The sequence below is a fragment of the Saimiri boliviensis genome, chromosome 12 (assembly GCF_048565385.1).
Source record: "Saimiri boliviensis isolate mSaiBol1 chromosome 12, mSaiBol1.pri, whole genome shotgun sequence".
NCBI classification, from domain to species: Eukaryota; Metazoa; Chordata; class Mammalia; order Primates; family Cebidae; genus Saimiri; species Saimiri boliviensis.
The window spans coordinates 55,995,330-56,020,899 of NC_133460.1; the positions used below are offsets into that span (position 1 = coordinate 55,995,330).

General features: G+C 40.1%; 1 protein-coding gene across 30 annotated transcripts in view; it reads right to left on the minus strand.

Annotated features, from left to right (window-relative positions):
* Window positions 1–13,999: 13,999 nt before the first annotated feature.
* The window catches only part of KCNMA1 (potassium calcium-activated channel subfamily M alpha 1), a 765,877-nt gene continuing 754,306 nt past the window's right edge, over window positions 14,000–25,570 (minus strand). For 8 of the 30 annotated variants that reach the window (XM_074382449.1, XM_074382451.1, XM_010350447.3 and 5 more), the window contains 3 exons: window positions 24,210–24,434; window positions 21,902–21,930; window positions 14,000–14,771 (listed from right to left, as the gene is read on the minus strand). In XM_074382449.1, the coding sequence (XP_074238550.1) occupies window positions 14,617–14,771; window positions 21,902–21,930; window positions 24,210–24,434 (409 nt within the window). In that variant the 3' untranslated portion in view covers window positions 14,000–14,616. Of the gene's footprint in view, window positions 14,772–21,792; window positions 24,435–25,570 lie in introns of those variants that run through there. The other 22 variants (XM_074382457.1, XM_039477958.2, XM_074382459.1 and 19 more) reach the window with 4 other exon arrangements.

Here is a 25,570-nt window from a genome sequence, read left to right on the forward strand (position 1 = left end):
AATATCTGCTTTTTTTACTATAAGTGGAATTGTCTCTTTCTAATGAAAAGCACATGTGTAACCTTTACTAGGCACTACTAAACTGTTTTCCAAAGTGGCATTATCACTAGCAATGTATGGGACTTTTAGTTGCTTCACATCCTCATGGCCCTTGGTATTGTCAGTCTTTTAAAATAGCCATCCTAGTGTACATAAAGTTGTTTCTCATTGTAGCTTTAATTTACATTTCCAAGATGACTAATAATGTTGAGTATTTTTTCATTAAATATTTCTTTTTAAGCTCATTACTATTTTATTTTTAATTGTTTGATGCAAATTTATTCTTAATAGTTTTACATTATATTTTTATATTTCATTATTGAACTTAGGAAGACTATCTTCTTTTGTAGTTCAGTTTTTTTACCCAATCAACTTATTTGATTCTTGTATAATTTGTTACTGATTTCCAGTTGATTTTCTTAGATTTTTCTTTTTTTGTTTCTGGTATGTGTTTATTAAATTTTTAAATTTTAAATCTAGTTATTGGATCATCATTGGAAGTACAAGAACATATTAAAAACATGGTTAAAAAATTCAATGACTATTTGATTTTGGGGGACCTGAATATTTAATAAATTTTGTACATCAACTTTTAAAAGATTTGCCAATCATATCTGCTTTAATTTATCTTATTGGTTAAACCTTACACAGATAATATTATTTTTTTAAAAGTTGAAAGCTCTATAACTCATTTCAGTTTCTGAAAAAGAATCAGCTCTTGGGTCTCTAAAATCATTATTTTGGAGGCTCTTTTTAAAATTATTATTATTATAACTTAAGTTCTGAGATACATGTGGAGAACATACAGGTTTGTTATATAGGTATACATGTGTCATGGTGGTTTGCTGCATCCATCAAAACATCATCTACATTAGATATTTCTCCTAATACTATCCCTCTCCTAGCTCCCCACCCGTGACAGGCCCTGGTGTGTGATGTTCCTCTCCCTGTGTCCATGTGTTCCCATTGTTCAGCTTCCACTGATGAGTGAGAACATGTGATGTCTGGTTTTCTGTTCTTGTGTTAGTTTGCTGAAATGATAGTTTACAGCTTCATCCATGTCCCTGCAAAGGACATGAACTCATCCCTTATATGGCTTCCATGGTGTATATGTGCCACATTTTCTTTCTCTAATTTATCATTGGTGGGCATTTGGGTTGGTTCCAAGTCTTTGCTATTATGAATGGTGCCACGAGAAACATATGTGTGCATGTGTCTTTATAGAAGAATTATTTATAATCCTTAGGGTATATACCCAGTAATGGGATTGCTAGGTCAAATGGTATTCCTGGTTCTAGATCCTTTAGGAATTGCCACACTGTGTTCCACAATGTTTGAACTAATTTACACTCCCACCAACAGTGTAAAAGCGTTTCTATGTCTGCACATCCTCTCCAGCATCTGTTGCTTCCCAACTTTTTAATGATCGCCATTCTAACTGGCATGAGATGGTATCTCATGGTGATTTGATTTGCGTTTCTCTAATGACCAGTGATGATGAGCTTTTCTTCGGATGTTAGTTGGCTGCATAAATCTCTTCTTTTGAGAAATGTCTGTTCATATTTTGTGCCCACTTTTTGATGTAGTTGTTTATTTTTTTCTTGGAAATTTGTTTAAGTTCTTTGTAGATTCTGGATATTAGCCCTGTGTCAGATGGATAGATTGCAAAAATGTTCTCCCATTCTGTAGGTTGCCTGTTCACTCTGACGGATAGTTTCTTTTGCTGAGCAGAAGCTCTTTAGTTTAATTAGATCCCATTTGTCAATTTTGGCTTTTGTTGCCATTGCTTTTGGTGTTTTAGTCGTGAAGTCTTTGCCCATGCCTGTTTCCTGAATGGTATTGCGTAGGTTTTCTTCTAGGGTTTTAATGGTTTTAGGTCTTACGTTTAAGTTTTTAATTTATCTGCAAATAATGAAAAGTTTTCCTCCATTCCAATTTTTAAAGGCATCACTTTTTAAATTGTCTAATAGAATAAGGTAGACATAATAAACAAAGCTGAATTTCTTAAACTTTCTTTCTGGCATCATTATTGGAATGGGAAGAGTTCTGGAGTTCTTTCATTATATCTAATGCTGATTTTAAAATACAAATTGTTTATGATGTTATGAAAATTACCTACTTTATTATGATTTTTGATCAAAGTGTTAGATTTTATTAAATAACTTTCACCATATGGAAATTACAATATGATTTTTACCTCAGATCTGTTAGTATGGTGACTTACTCTGTAATAATTACTAATATTGAAACATGTATTTTATATTTATGTTTCAAGCTATTCTTTAAATTTTGGGTGGAACTCACCCTAAAATTACTAGGCCTAACATGTGTTTTATTAGCGGTGCTTATGCTTCAACAATGGTTTCTGTTTTTTGCAGGGCAACAGGCTAATTTCTGTTTATCTCTTTTCTAAGCACCAGTTTATATTTTCCTAAGTTTTTCATTTCATTTAAATTTTTAAATTTACTTTTACAGAGTTAAACAGACTTGAGACTCATATTGTTTGTTTTTATAGTTATTGACCATTTAAATTTTTGTAAATTTGCTCTTTCTCCTATGCAGCCCTTAGAAAGATTGATGGATAGACAAAAGAAATCTACACATTATATTGTTTAAAAAAGATATATAGAGTGTATTTAGAGTGTTATAAAGTATATAGCAAGCTATGTTTGGGTTATGATTGTATATGCAAAGACTTTCTGGAAGGAAGCAGCAGCAACTATTAACCATAGTTGTCTTAGGGAAGGGAGCTGGATGTCTAAGACTGAAATGGGAGGGAGATTTATTTTCATTGTTTATTGTATACCTTTAAAATATGTGCCAAAAGTATGCATAATCTATTATGCTTAATTTTATTTTAATTAATTAACAGACAAAAAATTCTTGGAGGGCATATCCTTTCTTGGGAAGATGCCTTGGTAAAAAAAGGACTGCACAAAATAGAATGAGGTTTGGGACCCAGTGCAGAGCTGTTCAGTTGAACCCTGAGGATGAATGTAGCCAGAGCCTTGGAGTTAGGTAGCTCAGTCCTGCAGCCTTCTTCTGTGGGCAGGTAGAGTTCTCCTGCTACTGCATTGGTGCTGGGGATGCAATTACGGAAGAATAGTTTGTTGGGGAATAAGACTGATGCTTGCTAGCCTGGCAGGTCCAGAGCTCAACAACAGTGGCAAAGCAGCAAACTCAGAGTACTGGATAAACTGCCACTATGTCTCACACTCTCCTGCCATATACAGGCCACTTGGAAACAGGTAGCTATGAGACGCAGAGCTCTGGAATGGGCTTTGGAGTCAGCAGAACTGTGTTCCCATCCTGGCAATGCCACTTACACCCAGGGTGACCTTAAGCTCTTATTTATTGTAAATGTATTTAATTAGCTAATTAAACCTGTTTATTAATTTCCCTAAAAGAATTATCTTTAACATTTTTCCGATGGTAAAAATTATGCATGTTTGATTTATATAAACCTAAATAAAAACAGAAATGTATAAAGTGAAAAGCAGAATTCCTTCCTATCTCTTAATTTTTTCCCTCTGTTTCCTACTACTCTGATAATCACTGCTTATGACTTGACTTTATTTCCTTTCCAATTTTAATGAATGAATAAATAGACCTACTTGTTTAACACAAATGGGATTCTACTATACATTTTATTTTCTCCCTATATGCAAAATAGACCAAGAATCAGCACATTTTTGTGGGTGAAAAGTACGATGGTAATTACGTAAGCTTTGTGAACCTTATCCTTTGTCCCAGATCCTGAACTCTGATGTCGTATTAGGAAATCAGCTATAGATACAAATGAATGGGCATAGCTGTGTTTCAATAAAACTTTAGAAAACAAGTGGCAGGCTGCATTTTCCTTCAAGACATAGTTCACCAACCCCTAATATATAATAATTAAGTCTACCTCACACCTTTTTCACTGGCACTCTATTGAATGGATGAACAAATTCACTTCAATAATCACCCATATATAGATATGAAAAGTCATTTCCCTTAAAAGCTCTCTTAAATAAGCACCCATTATCCACTAGCTGGGTTAGCTGATGTCTGTCTCCTTTCTCCTGTGAACAAGTTAATGGCTTTCCGTGGTGTACTGAAATTGTGTGCCTTGCACAGAAATCTTTACTCCACCTATATCCTTGCGATTTCACCAGCTGAGCTGACCAACAGTCCCAGGCTTGTTTAAGCATCTGTACTTGTTATCATAGTATGCAACTGAATTAACTAGTATATTAACCAGAGAAATAGAAATGAAAGAAGGAGATTGTTGACTCCAGAAAAATGAAGTTGTTTATTTTTGGAAACACCTAATTGAAGTTCTTTTTCAAAAAAACTGCCAAATTAGGTACAGGTTGAGTTAATTACAATAGACCAAAAACCACCGGGCACGTGGTGGGCTTTGAAAGACCCATAGCATCAGCTCCTTGAAAGAGAAGGCCAGGTAGCCAGGCTGAGTCCGGGCTCAGGTTCAGCCCTGGTCCCTCTTTGATTTTCAGAAGCTTGACTGGGCTGGGGAATCTGCCTTCTGCCTGATGAAGCCCTAGGCTCCCACCTTGTCCAATCATCTTTTCTGGGTCTTGGAGGACCTCATGTCTCTGACTTTTAGCCTACGTTTTTATACTCTCTGAATGTGAGAGGTTAGTGGGTATGAGATTCTGTTTCTCCTCTCAATGGCTGGTCCAGTAACATGTAAAATAACTTTTAAGTCCATATTTACAACTCACATTGTATTGCCTTAGCAGACTGTATTCTGTTCCACCCATGTTTGTCTTCCAAGCAGAATCTCTTATCTGACATTGCAAAGCAGTTAACATTGATCCTGGTGAATGGCCTACTTTGATTTTTGCTACAGGGAGATTTTAGTACAAACTCACCTATATTGTTTTCTCAACAAATGGAAAATTATGTTCCACATTCATTGTGCTGGGTTTGTAGAGCCTGCTATTTTGTAACTCACTGTCTCATCTCTTTTATTTGCCTTCTCTGTCACTGTTGATGTTTTCCTAATACTTCATCCTTTATGCAGACTCCTTCCTTGGAGCTGAATTTGGCAGTGGAGTTTGCCTAACTAATAGGGACCATATGCTCTGCAATTACATTCCCCAACAACATTCAGATTTGTTAGCAAATATTGGAGAAGGCAAGTTGAGAAACCGGAGTGCGAAGGACTGTCAGAAACTAGCACATTCTGACAGGTAAACTTGCATTTGCTGACCGCTGGGAATAAGTTCCAGTTGGGGCTTATATTGGCTTAGGTAGAAGGGGAATTTGTTTTTTAAAATATCTGTCAATTGGTATACTCCTCTTGGAATAGCTAAGTGCCCCTTTGATGTGTTCCCAGTGGCATACTGTGCTTTCCTCTAGAGATCAGTTTTCAATACATGACTATCACTTGTTTATTTGCTGATCCCATCCCTCCCCCAGACTGGAGAACTGGAACATAGAATTCCTCACTGTTGTTTTCCCAGCTCCCAGCAGAGGGCTGTTGACATAATAGCTATTCAGTAAATATTTGGCTAATGAGCAAGTGAGACAATCTCTAGAATACATTAAATCTCAAGACATTCTGCACATTACATCTATATACCTTGGATGGCTTTTTCCCATTCTGCAGGTCCTTTTCTTTCTCTAGGCTGGACCAGCTTTGCCCTTGCAAGTCCAGGCCCCTAAAAAGAGTTCAAACTCTGAAGGTTCTGAAGAAAGTTTAAAGTATGGCCTAACATGGCACATGGCAGCATTAGTTTTTAAGGGCTTTTTTTTTTTTTTTTTTTTTGCTTTTAAAGTTCCATCTGTTGCCCTCTTGGGGCTGAGTGTGACGTAGGATGAGTCAAACCTTTAGCAGATTGTCCTGGGTTTTGATAAGCTAAATGCAGGGGAAAGAACACCATTTCTCTGTGAAAATGGCAGGGAATGGTAACTAGCTTGAGAGTGGGTGGCTGAGCAAAGAAATGCTTTAGCTAGCTTTCCAAGGACCTATTGAATGCTGTGCATTTCTTTAGTGGCCTGCTTGCTGGAGCCTTCCGCAGGAGCACGTGTCCCTCTGGCCCTGGCTGGAGAAGTGGAATCATAGAATTCCTCACTGTTGTTTTCCCAGCTCCCAGTAGAGGACTATTCAGCCCATAATAGCCATTCAGTAAATATATTCAGCCCACAGGGCTCTCAGGCACCACATTTAATGGCAGCAGCTCTTCCCGTCCACCATGCTTATTGCAGTCTTGGGCAGCACCCACTGGCCAGCTCCTTGAAGATCGTGGAGGTGGGGAGGTCTATTTGCCCTCAAAGCTGCAAAGGGAAACCCACGGTTTCAATCAATCCACAACTTTGCCTTCATGGAGGAGGATGGAGGGAAGAAAGAAAGCAGCCTGATTGGAACTCAAGGACCACGCCACCCCCAGCCCACCTTACCCCATGGCATGTGACTGCTAAAAAGACACAAGAAACACTCCTTGTTTTAGAACACAAATACATAAATTTTTAATCTGCGAAAAATACAAAATGAAACCATGTACAAGTTATGTACAAACCCTTTTTACAAGACAAGAGAGTTATCACTGGTTGTTACAGATGACAGAGTTGGGTAGATCATTTCAAAGCACCAGCATAGATTCTCTCCTTCAATTCCTGTCAGGTCAGAGTCATTAATCATAATCATAATCATAATGCCAACAATCAAAAGATTGAAAGATGAATAAGCCACGCTCTTTTTCCTTAATGAACATGTAGGCTGAACTCTGCATGTGTGTACTTTTTTTTCCTTTGTCCTCCTAAAGAAACCTTGAAGTGCAGGTTTTGGTGTTAAGCAGAGGAAGGTTTCTTTTCAACATCTGGGTGGTGGGATGTGGGCCAGAAGTTTTAGGCAGGATGTGATTGTGCCACCTGGGAATGGAACGTTTTTAATTAGGATTTCCCAGCAGATCTGGGTTCATGTTTGAAATGTTGCAGTTCTGGTCAAAAGTGTGTCAGGCTGTATTCAGCAGAAGGAAGCAGAGAAGAGTGAGCCACTCTGGGACTGACGGGACTCTGGTTTTGTATGGAAGTGAGGCTTGGTCTACATTGTGGGTGGGGCTCCTGTCCCTGCTAGCTGGCTTCCCATGTTGACCCTGAATCCCATGGGAGGGGAGTGCTGGGTTGTTCTGGCAGGCGTGTGTCAGTGCCTTGTGTATATTTCCAGCTACGATTCTAAACAGTGGGGCCCGGTAGTGCTTCCCAAGGCAGGTAAGGGCGGAGAGCATTGGTGTCACTTTCACCCCTGTTCTTTTGAACAGCAAGACAGAGGAGAAGCAGCAACACAGAAGTCCTCAAGGGATAAGCAAAGGAAACCTTTCTAAACTGAAAAACCTACCTAGGGATAAAGTACACTTTCACTGGGCCAAAACATCTCTTCTCACACTTCCTGTTCAGAAAAGCCACCAAAGCAAGGTGGCTGTAACATTTGCTTTCACACCCCTGAAACCAAGGCTGCAGTGCATGTGCTGTTCAGGAAGGGAAGAAAAACAGTGTGGTGACATGGACAGGAAGGTGAAAGGAGATGCCCATCTCAAGATCCCTCCCTCTTGAGTCCTCCAGAAAGACTGCCAATCACCACACCAGCTTCCATCCACTGTGGCAGCCACAGTGACACTTGTGGCTGAGTGATTGTCCACATGCACCAGGCCTCAGGACAAGCTCTGGGAATATGGACAAAGAAGCAGCATTCCTGCCTTTTGAATGAGTCTTTTGACTTCTGCATCACCATCTCCAACATCTTTCATCTCTAACCTCACAGATGATTTGCCCTCTCTTTCTTAAAATTCCCCTCTTGTTTCTCATTTTCCTGGTACTGGCGTACTCTATATCTTCTGTCCCAAGAGGGTCTACTTATTTTGCTCCTTTTTAGTCCCAATAAACATGATTGTAGCCCACAAACACATCTGCCAGCTGACCTGAGCCTACAGTTTCTCCTAAGAGAATTCATCCAGGATCCTCACTTTCTATGTACCTCTGTGGGTCTGGCTTCCACATCTGCAGGGCCTGTTGTAACCCACTCATTCAGTCCCCTGTCCCACTCCTCTTGCCTGTGGGTCCTTCCCTCATGTACAGCTCTCAGCTTTTTCTGCTCTGGATGAACCAATATAACATTTCTTAGCTGCTCCACTCACTGCGTCCCTTCCTGCCTGCTTCTCCTGTTTTCCTATTCCTCCACATGGTTCTGTCCTTGAGGACAGATTAGGTGTCTGTTCACTGAACAAAGAACATCTTCTAGACCCACAGCCATTGCCCCACACCCAGCCCCTACAATCCCAAATAATTTTCTACAACTATTACAATCCATAATATTTATTTGCTATTCAGTGTTCACATGTCTTCAAAACTTCTTTATTGAACACCTGTTTTGTACAACATAATCTTTCCAACATATGTGTGGCTTGTGTTCCCATTTAGGCAGGCAGGCTGTCTTCCTCTAATGGTCTTACAGTCACGAGCACACAGCAGCTACTCAGTAAATACCCATCAGCAGTTACCGATTAACATCACCCACCCTGCGGCATGCCAGATAATCCTGCCTTCATACCTAGAATACTGACCCTCTACTTATCCAACTCCTAAAACCCCCTTTCTCTAGAAATCCTGCCTTGCTGAATCACTTGAAACTACAGCATTTCTCCCTTGTTTCAACTCCTGCCATATTGAATGACAAAACTATGTTGTTAGTGTTTACCCTTTCTCTAGTGGCGCTTTGGGTATATTTTCTTTCTTTAGTTGTATTATAAACTGATTGATGTCAGGACCTAGATTGTGCTCATTTCTCCCCCACCTGCTCCTTTTACAAATATTTAATGAGTGCTAACTGGTTTCTAAGCAAGGGCTACCTGATTAGCTACAAGGATGTTTTCATAATGGGAATTCCTATTTGGCAGTTTAAACTATGAATTATTCCCTACAATTTGTGGATGTCCTGCCACAGGTTCTTATTATATTACTGTCTAGAAAACAGTATGATTGGCAGGTTTTAAAAAGTTACACAACTATTCCTGCCCTCTAATCTACTTTGTGAGTTTGTTGCTGACATTCTAGTAATTCAGTAGATTCAGGACATTGTTTTTGATGATCCTGTGACAGAAAGCAAAGCAAAATGTGTGAGGAAGGGAGGTGCTGCACATGTTGAGTTGTTGACTTGGAGTGTGCACCCTGTGGCACTCCGTGCTGCCAGGAAAATGTTCAGTTCTGTGTGCATTGTCATGGTATCTTCCAGGAAGAACGGACACCTCACTACCTTCAACCTGAAAAATGCACAGCCATTGCTGCCCCATCACTCTCTGCTTAAAATTCTTACTGGCTTCCCATGACTTTCTAAATCAAGTTTCAAACTTTTATCTTGACCCTTAGACTGTACTCTGTAGCCCCTTCCATGAAGTCTCATCTCAGTTTTCCTCAGTTCCCCTATGCAAATTTATCACACTAGACAAAATAGTCAACCTATTGAAATCACATTTCTACAAATACATCATGGCCCATTAAGTCCTGTCTCCCTGGAAAACCCTCATATTCCACATCTTTCCAGACCTGTCACCCATTGACTATTGAAATGCTTCCAAAGCCCATCCAGTATTAAATATCTCTGCATTCTTGCAGCCCATGCAGATCAATGCAACCTCTTCTTTCTTTCAACACAAAGAACTACTCTTTGTACCATATGCTCGCCCATAACTCATGGTACTTTAAAATACTGCTTATTATATCTTTTTTTTTCTTTCTTCTCAAATTCTTAATGTATACCATGAGTTTGGCTTATCTTCAGATAAGGAGTCTCAGGTCCTTATTATGATTTTTAAAAATATGGCAAAAGAGGAAGGTCTGCTACAGGTGGTCTAAGTCAGAATTCTTTCTCCAGTCTATCACAGTGGGGCTGTGATATCAAGGAGCTTCCAACTGTTGTAGGGCTACAGGTGCCTCTGCCTTTGGGCACATAGGCTTCTTTTTATTTGTGTTTTAAGGAATCTTAACATAAAAATGGAAAATTAGGCTCTGTGGTCCCTTAAGAAATAAATTGTAAAATATTTTCCAAGTTGCCTTATTTTAATGGAAATCTTGAAATTATTCACAATAGATACTTTATGGGAAAAAAACAATCAGAAGAAACTCCACTTAAACAACCAATATGACCTAACTAGCACAAACTGCTAGGAATCATTCCTAATTACTACTATCTCATAAATAAATCCAAATAGCATCATCACCTCCTCAATTGATTACGGGATTTATATGCTAAATCATCTGCACTGAATACCAAAAAACAAACAAACAAACAAACAACAACAAAAAACCACCTTTTGGGTATAAGGAGAGTAGCAGAAAGGTAATTTATGAGAAGATTTTAAGTAAATTCTGTTTCTTTTGCTTTTTAAAGAGGATGAATCAAGTCCTAATTAGTGAAGGCCCTTTCAAGTGTCATGTTGACTGGTGGCTTTACCACCGTTCCAAAAGCAGCAAATAAGAACAAAACAGAAAATGGACAGATTCTGCCCTGGAACTCAGTGGTTAAGCTGAATGCATCTACTTAGTCTCCTAGGAGTCAAGGTGATCACATCTCAGTCAATTAGTTGGATAGTCTTTGTTTCTCACCCTTCTGACCTTTATTCCTCAATTTTCCCCTTCCTTCCTTCAGTGAGGTTCTCCTTGACAATAAAATTCAATAGATTAAAATTACATTTATGTATGTAAGTAGTTAAGAGATGGTTAATTTATCAACGAAAGAAAACAACCAAATAAATAGAGAACAGGAAATGACGTGGGAAGTAAGACTGGTTACTTCCTGAAGGCCAGATGCACATGGGAAAAATGGCAGGAATTTGGGGTCTCTTGAACCCCTAATTACATATTAGGAATTGGAAACATGGAATAGAGATGAAGGAATTAACTGAAGCTGGGCCTTGAACCAAAAAAAAAAAAAAAAAAAAAAAAAGTGAAGAAACAGACAGTGAAATTTGACCAACATGCTTCAGGTGTGTCTGAATTAAGAAATTTGCATCTTGAACCTAAAGGGACTCTAACATGAAAAGCACAGGAATGAACCTAACTATTCTATGTCCAGAGCAGAAAATAAATGTTCACTACTCCTTAGTAAGGCCAGGAATTTTGCCTGGTTGATGCAGCAAAAGGATCATTATTCCAGCCCTGGACACAATAGTCTCCAAGGCCTTCACCAAGGAGAGGCAGCCACTCCCATGTTCCCACTCCTAACTTAGATCATGTCCCCTGAGACCTGAAAGGGACTTTAGAGTCATCTGACTGAGTCACTCTCATTTATAAATAAAGTCATCAAGACTCAGAAGGTTTTAAAAACATTTTCAAAGTTCATAGTTGTTTGTAAATGTGGCTCTTGAACCCTCATATTAAATAGTAACTAAGGAACTTGTGCCTTTTCTCCTGTCAACATGAAAATATCCCAAATTTCTTATGCTTTCTCACTTCTCCGTTATCCAACCCTAACAAACGCTTCTAATTTCCTATTTAAAGTCATCAATTAATTTTTGTACAAAGTACATAATAAGGTGTCAGAACACTTGGGAGGAAAGAGTTTTGGAATGTTCTCCAATGTGCCTTAGTCACAGTCACTTTTATTTAAGGTGTTTTTTAATGGTTCAAGATGATATTCTAAAATATAAATTTGCTTAGACAAAAATATAAGTTTTCTCAAGGAGAAAGGTGGTGATAATGGTGACATTTTCTGCTTTTTAAACACCCTGTTGGTGAGTCTTTGATTCCCACAGCACCCAAGAATCATTAGCTTGGGAAAATGGCTTTTCTGGAGCCCTAAACTGGGATGGGAAATCAGAGCCTCATAATATGGACTGTGCCAAGGAAGACCCTCCTTGGTCTCAGGTAGATAGAGGCTAAAAGACAGACTGTCGCAGTGGAGATGGAGGGGACTCAGGGCCAAAGGGCTCAACAAGTAGGAACAAGTCAGGAAGAAGCTCTGGCATGTGCTTGAGCCCTCCAGTGATTTCACAAATCTTATTTATGTTTCCATTTCGATTTCTACTTACCAGGCATCACCTTTTGCCAAAGGGCCCACCAACCAGTCATTTTCCTACCTCCTTAAAAAATGCCTCATTTTGCTTTCTAGTCCAGAACAATTTATTATTACAAAAGCAACACAGTATGAACTTATTGCTCTACTTAAAAGAAAATGAGTATCTACCAATGTTTTTTTGGGGATGCTTATGAATCAAGGAGCCCTTTACTGTAGGAAACGATCCTACCTATTATGATTTTTTTTTAAAGCTTAAATTCAAATCTCTAGCCACAAATGCATCGATGGATGTGTGATGGGGTTGGAGTTTACATTTCTGCTTCCAGACTGCTTCGATAGGGGAGACACAGGGAAGAGAGGATACTGGGAATGGGGCTTTGTGTCTTGTGTCCCTCTAATGGAAGATCCCTTATGTGGCCACCACAGCCTGCTAGAGGAGACCAAATTGCTCAAACAAATTCGAAGGTGGTTATTAGGAACAGGAGTGAAGAGCCCATTATGGTTCATGAAGGAAAGAAGAGCGTGGATTGACATGAATATACTAAGGTGACCCAAATGCAAAATCATTATGTAAAAGAAGGCCTAGCTTTCAGGAAAGTTGTCAAAATCCTAGCAAGAGGTTCTCCCCACAAACACATTTGAGTTCTGTTGGAAACCAAGAAATGTTTATAAGCCCGAATATAGACTGTTGACATCATTTTAGTCTGCTGAGTAGGCTAGTGATTAATTATAAGTAGTTTTTAAACAATCCAATTGGACATACATTATATTCACAATACTTTTATAGAACTAATTCTACAAAATGTGACGACAGAGTAATCACAGTCCGACAAGTCACTGCAGGACAATGCCTACAAGGTGGAAGCACGACTATATTGGCTCTGCAGGGAGTGGACAGAGGTGGAAGCTCATTTTGCCTACGTTGGTAATTGGAGTACTTAGTGGACGTATGTCTTCATGGTGATCTCACTGCTTTGCTCTGATCTGATTTGCACTACCTTAACTAGGTACCACAGGTCATGGCCCAAAGAGTTAATGGACTAGATATCATGAAACTTTGGGGGGATACTTCAGTTAGCTTGGATCCTTTAAGTGTCCACAGTTTACATTTTTGAAGAAAGTAGAAATCACTATCACATTCATGCTTCTCCGGAGACCTTGATGATCATATCAAAGACAGAATTTTAAAGTTGAAAGACTTGCTAAGTTGATTGGAACAAAACAGTTGCCGGGAGACTGTACATCGAGCATGCAAGTGACAGCAGAGCTCTGAGACATAGTAATTGCATCGGATGGCTAGAAAAATCTTTTGACCCCAGTTTAAAGTGGCTGATATATTTGATTTCACTGCTGGTAATTTTCAAAGGCCTTCTCTAACAGTCTATATGAAGTGCATTCATTGCTTTCCTTTTGTTATTGTTTTTTAAATTGTCGTAATAAGTTCATGTGTTTGGCCCCAGCAACTAAATAAAGGAGAGCGTGCAAAGTAAAATCTGTCTCCATGAGTATAGAAATGTCCTGGCTTTAAACAAAAACTCAGTGAGACAAATGAATGCCCTCTCATATCCTATGGTAAAGTAAAACTATGGATCAGTTTTATAAACTTCCAGGCTAAAATCTCTGAGACTTGGGGGGTGGGGAGAAAGTCCACCAGACCCTCCTGCAGTGGACATTACTCGCTCAGGTGGCTTGGAAATACGAAATGAGAAGCATAACGGCATGTAGAGTCCCCACCACTAGAACAGAAAACAGAGCAATGCCTTGTGTGCATCTGGCTCTCAGCTTCCACATCCCAGGTGTGCCCACAACCCTCCTGGTGTCCTTAGCTTGGCAGACAAGCCTGATCTGCCAATTGTAGAAAAGCAGCAAGAAGGACTTCCCTTTAAAACTATGAACAAAGGGGTGAGAACTACACAATGAAAACTGAAACCACAAAAATATGACTTTCAACTGTGAAAATAAGTAAGTTTCCATTTATTAAGAGCTGGTGTAAATGCAGATCAAAATACACACCCATCCAGGCGAGGAGCAGGTATTCACCTGACCCCTTAGTCTTCCTTTTTGGATTTACTAAAATACATGTATACATCATTGGCCATTTTAAAATTGTTTTAATAATTCATTTCCCTTAATTACAATTAATTGTGGTGTTGACCATCATTCTCCTCAAAGAAAAAGAGAGAAAGAAGAGAAAAACGCATTAAGGAGTCTGGCCACTTACTCATTTAGATTTTGCATTGTTTAGATATAGGGAAGATATTTGACAATGAAAAGAAAGGAAAAATATATTTTCTTTCTAATAAATAAAAATAATTTAAAATGCTAGAGGCTATACATGACTATTTTAGTATGTTCATTTATAAATGAAATCATTTTCTTTTCCAAAATACATGGAAGCAATATTCAAGGCAGACAAAGAGAAAGATCTGTCTACTTTATTTTCTGGCAATTCTTGCTTATCCTAACGTTTCCACCAGTGATTCAGCATGTAAGAAGAAAAGTCACGTCACCATTTATGAAGTTTGTCAGGCTTTAAAAAAATAGTTCTGGTCTCCTGGGAGTCAACATTCATCTTCAACTTCTCTGATTGGTGGAATCAAGCTGCTTGTGGATTTATATTGGTTGATCTGGTTAGCCATGTGGGTACTCATGGGCTTGATTTGAATGTTTCTGGGATAGGCATTATCCGGTTCATCTGTAAACCATTTCTTTTCTGCTAAAGGGCAAAATGGATAGAGAACAAGAAGGAGAAACGAGAGGTTTAATTAGTCCTAGGGTAAAGCCTTTGGAAAGTTCATTGAAAAATGCAAAAAGGTAATCGATAGAAACTGACAGTGAGTAATTGCTAAGAGAGACAGTGCAGTGTAGGGAGGACCCCAGAACCTGAAACATACCTCTGCTTCCTGTAGCAAGTGATGAACAAAATGTGCCACTGGGACTCAGAGGCACCATAGGTAGACCTCAGAGGCTAAGGAGGGATTGGAGAATGGACTCTGGCAATGTACCCTGGAGTTAATTTCGTGGCCAGAAAAGGTTTGGTGGGGAGGGGATGTTGTATGTGTTAGCTGTTGGGTAGAGACATTGTGCCTGAGGAGAGATGTGTTCATCCATTGATTTGAGTGGGACATGGAAGGGCACCACCACCCTTGCTGCAGAGGGAGTGATCTAGAATCTCATGCAGAACCACCTCCTCCCAGCCTTTCTTGGTTTTGCTTGCAACACGCACACTTAAAGCCACGTCTCAACTATACCATGCTCGTGTTTCATTTGTGGCCACTTTAGGGGGTCCACAGATTTTGCTGACCAAAAATCTATGAAAATCAGAATAGTGACCAACGTTTTGAAGTGGATTTTGAGGTGGCTTTTATTTCAAGAAAGAAAACTCTGTGTTGGTATAAAGTTATGAATAGAGTTCCAAGTGGCAGTATCTTAACTGACTATAATAACCCAAGCTGTCGACAAGGGAGCTCAATGAAGTCTTGGCATTTCGTTTCCACCCTAAATACAGAAATGGCTGAGAGAGAATGCTGAGTCAGGGCATTCGGGGGGCTGGGGTGAGAATGAGAATGGTCTAGCATCTTCTTAGCAGTGCAGAGCTATTTTACAAGACTCAACCCTCATCTCCGCCTCTTTCTAGGATTGAAATTTTCTGGGAAATTGGCCATGTGTATAGAGAGGAAAGGACTGGGCAAATAGGACATTCTAACTTGGGAATCATAGGCCCACTTTAGTGGCTTAGGCAAAGAAAAGAAAAAGAAAAAGGGTAAAAGCTATCAAGCAGATCCACTGCTATAGAGACAATGCCCTCTCCAGCTGCTTTTTCTGCTTACCAGAACAATTCGTAATTGCCTTGTCAATGGTCCTGGATGGACACATTAGTGAAGACTGCTCAACTGGTTTGATAGGGGGAATGAGTGTAACGTTATGTGCATGTTTGGCTAATGATTTATAAATGAAGCATCTATGTTCAGCTCATGACCACTTTGCTTGTTTCTCCTCAGTTCCTACTTCTGCCCTTTCAAGTGCTCTGAGCTGTCAGTGTCAAGGAGGGCTGTTGCTGGAGCTGGGATGTGACTGACTCAAAGCCTCGCCCCCCCCTCCCCATTTATACAGCATCTCAGTTTACCCCACAGGAAACTTGCTACCTCTTGCCTCATTCTCCCCACCCCCCTCCTGCTCTGGCTCGCTCACCTATTATAATTAAGTTCACTTTGATTTGAACAGATTGGACGATAGGAATTCATAATGCTACATCCTCACAGTGAAGCTAACTGATTAAGTGCTTTAAATTATTCCCCCTGACAGAATGATAAAGTTACAATCTGTTCTGAGATGATCTACAGCTTGCCAGACTCCTACAGCTTCTTTCTACATTCATTTATCTTTTTGTCAAGCAGAGTTTTTTTTTTTTTTCCCTAAGCTTCAATTCCATAGATCTTTTAAAGTCATCAGCACATCTGAATTATTAATGAGGCTTCAGAGGCAAGGTTCCTGATGGGCTGGTTAAAAAAGGTTGTATAGAAATCTGGGACTGTGTACACATCAAAATAATTTCAGCTCCATTTAAAAAACCATTTAGTTCAAGTGTGACATAGATGAACCATTATGCATTTGTGGAAACCAATTTTTTGTGATCTACGATTAAACTAACCTTTCAGAGAGGAGTAAAGTGTGATGGTTATCATGTTTTAAAAGCATTGCCAGGCCGCTGAAACAATTTCAAACTACTACTTTTTCCAGCGGTTTACGTGTAAAGATGATTTTCAGAGAGGTTGAGCCTGGTGTTTGTGCTCTGGTTGCCTGAGCTGCCCTCGGTTTTGGCCATGCTGTTATGCAGACCAATTTTGCAAAGGGATTTAGTGCTAGGTTGGACATGCCAGGTTGGAAGAGTGAACTCAGCTGATGGAAATGAGTAGGTCTTTTGGGTGAAAGACCTAAGACAGCTGCAATTTACTGAAATTTTTACAACTGCTGCAGAGAATAATTGTTCAGAATTTAGTCTTTACAGTTCAATTCAAAGTTGGCATTTTGACCTTTCACGGCAGAGAGAATATCAATTTCCTTCTGCTGTCTGTAAGAAAGAGAGCATTATTTCCCCATTTAAGCTTTTCTCTTTCCTTTTAAATGTCTTGCCATTAAAAAAAGATCCAAGCAGAGTAGCCCATGTTTTGGCCACGCTGCTTCAACACAAGGAGCGAGCTGTGTTAAAACACACTGCGGTAAGGAGTTGAGGTCTTCCTTATGCCTGAGAAACAGCTGTTTAATTTGGGTGCCTCCTAAGATATAAATGTGTGTGTTCTTGGAGACTCGGTTACATAGGATGTTCAGGAAATGGAAATATATGAATGCTCTGGGTGTTTTACTAAAATATCTGGTGGCAAAGGTATTTACAAGGAGATTCTCCCAACATGATTCCGAGGAAGACACATTTCCATGATCACCAGCCATTCGGCATCCAAGGGGAGTGCTTCAAGGAGGACACTGACAATCTGATGTATTGAATCTTGCCTTTCGAGGAAGAAACAATGCAAATATGTGGCTGCAAAACTGACCACGAGGAAGAGGACTCAGGGAAGCAGTTCTAATGAATGCTGCATGGTCAAGGATAAATCCAAATCCCTGAGTTTCTCTCCACTCCCTGTTTCATCTCCCATGCCAGAAAGATTTCCAGGGGCTTTATTTTCATCTCTAAGATGAGAAGGACAATTGATCGGGCTGGGAGGGTTTCCTCACTGCCAGAGAAAAATAGCCTCATTTGTTAATAAGATTCTTAAGAATGAAATGCCTGTTGTCAGCAGTCTGAGTACAATGTGTGAAGTCCCAGGAGTTCATGAAGTTAGGAAAGAAGAGGCATTTCAGTCTGCGGCTGGGAGGGGGCTCGTGGGACAAGATAAAAGTCTGGAAAACAGCTGCAGAGAGATGCTAGTAGAACAATTGCCACTGCCACTGGGAGATGTCACCTATCAAGACCAGCCATGCTATAAGCTGTCCACCGGGAAGAGGCAAGGGGATGTGGGCTAAGGGGACTGCAGGGCAGGAGGTTAAAGTCAAGCAGACCTGGCTCACAGACCAGTTGTGTGGCTCTGAACAAGTTATTACCGAATTTGTCTTAGTTTCATTCCTCTTCTGTAAAATATGGCTGATGATACAAACTTACTAATAGCGTTGTTTAGATAGATGGAGCTAGTGTCCTTGAAACACACAGGTCCAGATACATGGCAAGTAAATGTGAGTAAATAAGGTTATTAGTAATATTAATAATATCAGCAGGCATTATACCATAGTGGCTAACTTCACAGACTAGTGTCTCTCAAATTCTGAATCTTTCAAACGGACACACAGCATCTCCATCTGAAACTCTTGTGAGAATTGAATTTGTATAGGTAACTAAAAAGTGCTTAGGAGAGTGCCTGGCCTAAGGCAGTTGCTGAAGTGTTAGCTTTTAGAATAAGTTTAGTACTGGCCTGAGTAGTATCAGTACTAAAGGATGATGTAAGCATGGGTAATACCTCTTGAAAGTGATGATAAATGAATGATGCCCTTCAGCAGAGATGCTGGGGGTAGAGAACAGGGATGTGGATATCAGAGTGTATCCTGAAGAGCATGGATTGTGGCAACAGAGGTGACAGAGAGGGATTTGGTTGGTCATCTTCATTTGGAAGGTAAAGGAGAAGAGGTAACCCAGTGTTATGTCTGGGGAGCTGAGGGTTCCTCCCTTCCCAGGGTGCCTCTGTGTCTCTGAAATACTGGCTTTCACTCACCAGGCATCTTATCCCATCTGAGAACCATCTGCTTCTTGCATTTCTAGTTTCATCACTGAGATCACAGGGTTTAAAATAAGGATCAAAACCTCCTGCAGCCACAGGGCTACAGGTCACCCTGGAGGAGTGGGCTCTTGCAGGGAAGGCCCCCAGAGCTGGGCTGACTGAGCTGCCACCAGCAGAAGAAGAAACAGGCTGCACTGTGAGAATTAAGCTTCTCTGTTGGCTCTGTGGGTTGTCAGTGCTGTGGGAGTTAGCCTTTTCACAGAACTACTCCCTAGAGAAGATCACAGGAAAGGGGAGGCAATGATACAGCAAAAGCATTTGGATAATTGGCCCTCTTCTCACTACACCACAAGCTGAGGTTGAGAGAGAAAAGGCTCAAAAGAAAAGATTCTGTTTCAAGAGAGACAACCATGGAGAACAGTAAGGACTAACAGGGACTCCGGCCTTCAAGGGTGATAGCTGTGTGATTTCTTGTCCCACATTTCTGATAGGCAGCCTGGCATACTTCCTCTGCTGGGCAAAACCTGATGCCCCCACCATCCCCACCCACCACCCACACATACCACCTCCTCTCCTGTGAGCAAAGTATGCCTATATCTTAGAGAAAAAAATTATTTGTGCCAGAACAAAAGCAGTTTCTGTTTAAGAAAAATATTCTTACTTCTTTGCAATTGCCTGCCATGACTCTTAACTGAAAGTCTGATGCTGCCATTCTTTGAGCAGAACGAACTGCTCTCCCAGCCTCCTCTGTGGCCCTTGGTCCAGCCAACACCCTGAGGACAGACTCTTCACTAATCCTGGTGGCAGGGGGTGATCCCTCTCTCCTGCAGTGGTTGCAATGGGCATGCAATCTTGTATGGGAGACAGTAAGCCAGTGTAGTGACAGGTGCCCACAGCTACTTCTTTATCATATTGTGACAAAGCAGGGATGGGCTGAAAGAAGCTGATTGAGAAATTGATTTTTACCCTGTCTTGACTTCCACAGGCTCTGGAGTTTCTGTACTCTCCTCTTTCTCCTTCAAGGAGCCTGTTGCTATAGGAACCTGGCAGGTTGACTTAATTGTCTCTATCGGGATGCAGACACCTTTAGGCTTTTGCCATGCTGCAGAAGAGCCAGGCAAAAGGTTTTTCTGGTCATCTGGGATCTTGAAGATGCTGCCAAGAGGCACAGTCAGTCTCTCTTCTCATTGAGCTTACAGGGCTATTCCCCTTTCTCAGAAGCTGTGTGACCAGCATGAGGAAGTGCCACCAGTGCAGCAACATCATGAGGCACGTAAAGGCACTCATTTTTTTCAAAAAATAAACCAAGGGAACAAGGGTAATATAGAAAATGATTAAAGGCATAAAAATATGTAAAGTCAATTCATATCAAATACTTATTGAGCACCCATGGTAAGGTTCTGGGTCAAAACCTTTAATATTCTGAACAGAATTTGAAATCTCTCCCAATTGTGGCAAAAGTTTAACTGTATGTATAAAAGTCTAGCTTTCTCTATCCATTTGAACTGGCTTTGGGAAGAACCCTGGGTAGCAGTCTTTAGGGACATTCATGATTCCATGATCACCCTAGTGTTGAGACTGAGAAGGCTTCACTGTGCCTTCTGGTTTAACAGGCAACTTACTGTTCACCCCTTTTCAAAGCCCAAAACAAGCTAGACTAAATGGCTTACAAATGTCTTCTCTTCTAGAATGGTGCAGATAATGGAGTTCCTACCTTTTAAAATGTATATACTTTCTTTTCAAAGAACTCTTTCACTTTCCACCCTTATCTCCTTTTTTCTTTTCTTTTCTTTTCTTTTTTTTTTTTTTTCTTTTTTTTTTTTTTTTGGCAGAGGGCAGTGAAGGGGAAGAGATATAATAATGAGAAACTACGACCTACGACTCCTTTCTAAGCAAGCAGATGTTCTACTGAAAGAGGAAGGGGAAGTTTGGAGCCAAATAGAAAACAATGGAGGAGATTCTTCACTCTACTAAGGAAAGTATAATACAGCTGTTTTGGCAAATAAAATCGAAGTAATGATGATCCTTCTCCATCATCAAATTTATCATTACTCAAGTATGGTCAATTCTCAATTATCTACCAGTGGGGCATGACTGTGTGCCCAAAGTCCAGGAAAACCTCAAAATTCCATCTCATGCCATAGTCTGTTCCCATTCCATTCCCATCACAGTATCCTCATTGGAGTTGCAAACAGATTCCATGTAAAGCGCACTTCCAATTTACTTCTATCTATCTGCCCAATCTCTGGTTGGGATTTAACAAATGTCTGAAAGGCAGGTGGCAGGAGAGATTTGGGTGGTACAGTGACTAAACCATCAGGTCCCAGATAACTGGGTGTGAGCTACTGAGTTGATATACACAACAGAACAGTTTTAATTTGGGTCATACTGATCAAGCATAAAGAATACCAATGCTTTTGCCATTAAGAACCCTCCTGGTTTAAATAAAAGGAGGACAAAATATTGACAGAGAAGCAGGTTTGCCAAATGGAATTGCTGCAAATGTTTTCCAGAAAAGTTTATCAACTGGCATCATCACTTGATTGAGTAGATCTTGCCAAGATGAACACAGAGCTATGAACAGACCGACGGGGGAACTGGGGTTGGGGGTGGCAATGGGGGAAGTGAAGGAAGCTGGGTTTCTTGATGGGAAAATGCTTTCAGACTTGGAGCAAGGTACCAGGGTGGGCAGCGAGGCCACGTGCAGATTAAAAGGCAAGCCAGATGGAGAGAAGTTCCCCCCAAATTACCCAACCCCACACCCAAGAACACCAAAACAAACTCTAAGGAATCTAGCAATAGCAGCAGCACAGCCTCATTGCGCTGAGCAATTTAGAAAGTGGAAGAAGGAAGGAAGAGAAGAAGGAGGGGAAAAGGGAGGAAAAGGGGAGGGGGAAAGCAAAACAAAATAAATAAAATCACAAACAGAACAATATAAATAAAAATAAACAAACCAATAACAGAATAAAATTTGTAACTCCTTTTTTTTTTTAATTTCACAAAAGTTTTCACAAGGACAACGTTATAGAAGAAAACCCCCAGCAGTGGCTAGGTCATGCAGAACCATTAATTGTCATACCTTGGCCCATTCTATTCATCCTTGTTGCACTTTAGAGAGAGAAGTAAGCTATGTGAGTTTTACAATGCTTTTAAACTGTCATATTTCCTGTTGAGCACTTTAACTGGCACATTCTTATAGTTATAAATGTTCTGAGGGTGTAACTTTATAACCTCCTTTGCAAAGAATGCATGAAGAGCTCTTCATGATCCAATACTAGGGGAAACATATATATAGTTATATATATATAGTTATATATATATAGTTATATATATATAGTTTTATATAAAGAGATAGTTATACATAATATAAATCAATATATAGAGAGACAAAAATAATTTGAAAAAATTCTTCCACTCATAGGGCTTGCTAATTTACATTTATACAATTATTCCCCACCACAATACTGGTTTGAAAACTACACTGCCCCTGTCTTTGGTGTGGGGGAGGGTGGAGATTCTGACTGAGCCTCACCATTTTGTCAGTAAAAGTGCTTGTCAATTCACACAGCAAGCAAATCTCCAAAACTATCATGCTTGAGGGGACAGGGGATCCAAAATCTAAATCCAAAACATTCACCATAAAAACACCTTTTTAGAGATGGTACAGCTGTGACATGTTTTCCTCCACCCTTTTACACCTATTCTATTCGATGGAATTCTTTAAACATTTCAAATATGTATATACCAGCCTAGTGCTATTCCATCCATAAGAGAAATCAGTTATGGTGAATTTGTCAATTTTTAAGAACTATAGCACTGCCTAAAGCCTGATTTGCATGCACAAAGCATCTGGCAACTATATGTTGAAAAAGGGGCATTTTTCTACCTCTCCTCTCATGCTAACTAACTGTTCAGAAAGAAAGAAAGAAAACAAAAGGAAAAAATAACTATACCAAAATGAGTTTGGCTCACTGTTGCACTCTTCTTATCCCACGTCTCATAATGACAAGGAGCACTCTCTACCGTCGTCATTGCCCTGCCTAAATTGGCTATGTTAAAGAAAGTGATGATGAGGAATTCTTTCCCACCAGCTTTCTGCATTGGGACAGCCAGCACTGTGCAGCTGCGCCAGCAGTTGAAGGTGGTGGCTGGCTTTTGTCTTTGTTGAGTCAACTGTGGCTGATGCTCCTACATTCTAATTTATTTAGCATGTCAGCTCCTAGAAAAACATAATCTGCAGATGGGTTTGTCTTCCTCTGACTCTACCATTGCCCCAGCCCTTCCTCCTACCTGGCATTGGGGCCCTAACTAATCAAACAAAGGGGAGTAAAAAGATCCCCTGAGAATGCATGGAAAAATACTTGCTCTTTCCTGAGCATTATTTATTCTGTACATAAGGTAAGTAATTCACCTTTTAAAAGATGTAAAAGTCCCAGGAAGGCAGTTTTTAATGACTTACATCTGATATTTATGATACATATGGCTTTTCATCCCAAATGTCAAAAGTGAAAGAAAAAAAATAGCTATTCATATGGCAACATAAGGAGACAGAATAACAATTTAATATGCAATCAAACCTCTTTTCACTTAAACAAAATGACTAGAATTTGATACATCCATGAATGGAATACTATTCTTTCCTCCATATTAAGGTGAGAAAGGTTCATACGAACTCCCAGAGGAAACTGGCTCTGGGACAAAAGGCCTTGGTGAGTAACTAAAAAAAAAAAAAAAAAAAAAAAAAAATCTCTGATGTTCGCTTGCAACAAGCAGGTCCTTCATAATCATCGACACAAATCGTGAAAGCCTTTCCAATGTTTCGCTATACTTCGGCCCAGAGAGTGGAAACAATCAATACGTTTTCATTGCTGTTTGGTTGCTTGTTTCAAATAAACATGTGCCAACTTACTGTGTATATAAAAAAAAAAGAAAGGAAAACAACAACAACAACAAAATCAAAACCCAAAGCACCCTGATAATCCTGATAAATCAGAATCAACTTTTCTTTTACATTAAATAAACTTGCTTTGCCTAACTGACATTGATCACAAGTGCTCCCTTCTAATCTGTGAACTCATTCCTGCAGCGAGCTATTTATGTCTGGAGCATGCCTTTGGGTTATTTTTCCCCTAGAATCATAAATAACTTTTGGTCCTTATGCTTATTTGCTGTTGTGCTCAAGGGTTTTATGGTGGTAAAATAAAAATGACAACCACATGCACACTATCATACATATGCAAATATGTGTAAAAAAAAGGGGGGGGGACTACAGGGGAAAACAGGGAAAGTTACTTTGTTGAAAACACCAACTGGGGAAATGAGTGGCAGATACAGTTTCACACAGTGGCAGTGGATACACATATCACAGCCGCTCTTCCTGCACGTACTTCTGTTTGTCCCGGGACTCCCTGGACTTGGGCCGGTTCTGTCGGTTTGCTGTGGACGGGATGGAGTGAACAGAGGAGCTCTTCTTGCTGGAGGACTGCGAGGAGTGGGAGGAATGGGACAGGCTGGCCCGGGACTGGCCGGCGTTGTGGTCAAACTGCATTAAGCAGAAGATCAGGTCCGTCGGCACGAGCTCAAACTCGTAGGGGGGGTTGGTGATGACATACCTAGACAGGGAAAGCAGAGATGTCAACGCCCGAGAGTAACTAAGTGAAGAATTCAACACTCCCTGAACCAAAAGCCATGGCCTATTTGCTCAGGTCTTTCAGAGGATCTGAAAGAAGAACTTCTAGCTGGTCTAAGGCCTTAAACGTTCTTTTCCTCGTTAAATGGAAACTTCCTCTGTTTAGCTCAACAAAGGGTGCCAGCCAGGAGCCCAGGCAGAGATGGAGAATTAGAGCCAGTGATGGAAGAACCAAACTTCGCTTCTCCTGGTCTACATGTTTCCATACAAGGTCAAAATCACTTCCAAGTAGCCCATCCACAGGAGATTTCATGGACTGTGACGCAATTTTTATTCCACAATTTTCTGACAATCCCAGATATACATTACAGGATCTTTATTTACCATGACAGAGTGTCCCCTTAGACTAACCTTGCTTTTAAAAATCCACTTTGGTGGGAGAATTTGGAATTTGGAATTCACCACATGAGAGAATCTAAAACTCTTCCCTGCCTACCTGTCAGCACTACTTCATTGTTCTTCACAATTAGTTGGGGATTTCTCTTGTCAACAGCAGATGTGACTAAGATAATCATCCTGTTTCATTTACAGCAGTGGATCACCGAGTGTGGCTCTCTGCATCACCTACCTGGGAACTAGGAAATGCAGCTTCTTAAGCAACCCCACCCAGACCTACTGAATCAGAAGTGCTGAGGATAGGGTCCACCAATCTGCAGTCGAACAAGCTCTGCAGGTGATTCTCATGCTGGCTAAATTTTGAGAACCCACTGGTCTACAGCAATTGTTCTCACTTCTGGCTATACACTATAATCCCTGGGTATTATATATAAAATTTTTACGTATTTTAAAATATACATATATTATTTTTTCTTCCTTCCAGACCAATTAAATTAGAGTAATCAGAATATTTTTTAAAAGCTCCCAGGTGATTCTACTATGCAAGCAGGGATGAGAAACACTTGTCTCTGCAGCATTATTGCCTAGGGTATATTATGCAAACTCACTGATCTTGGTAACCCTAGGATGTACTTTTAATTTTTGCCTGCTATGAATTGATTTTAATGCATATGAGAAAAATATAATTAGCACATCTAAACTGTTATTTTTCTGCTTAAGGTG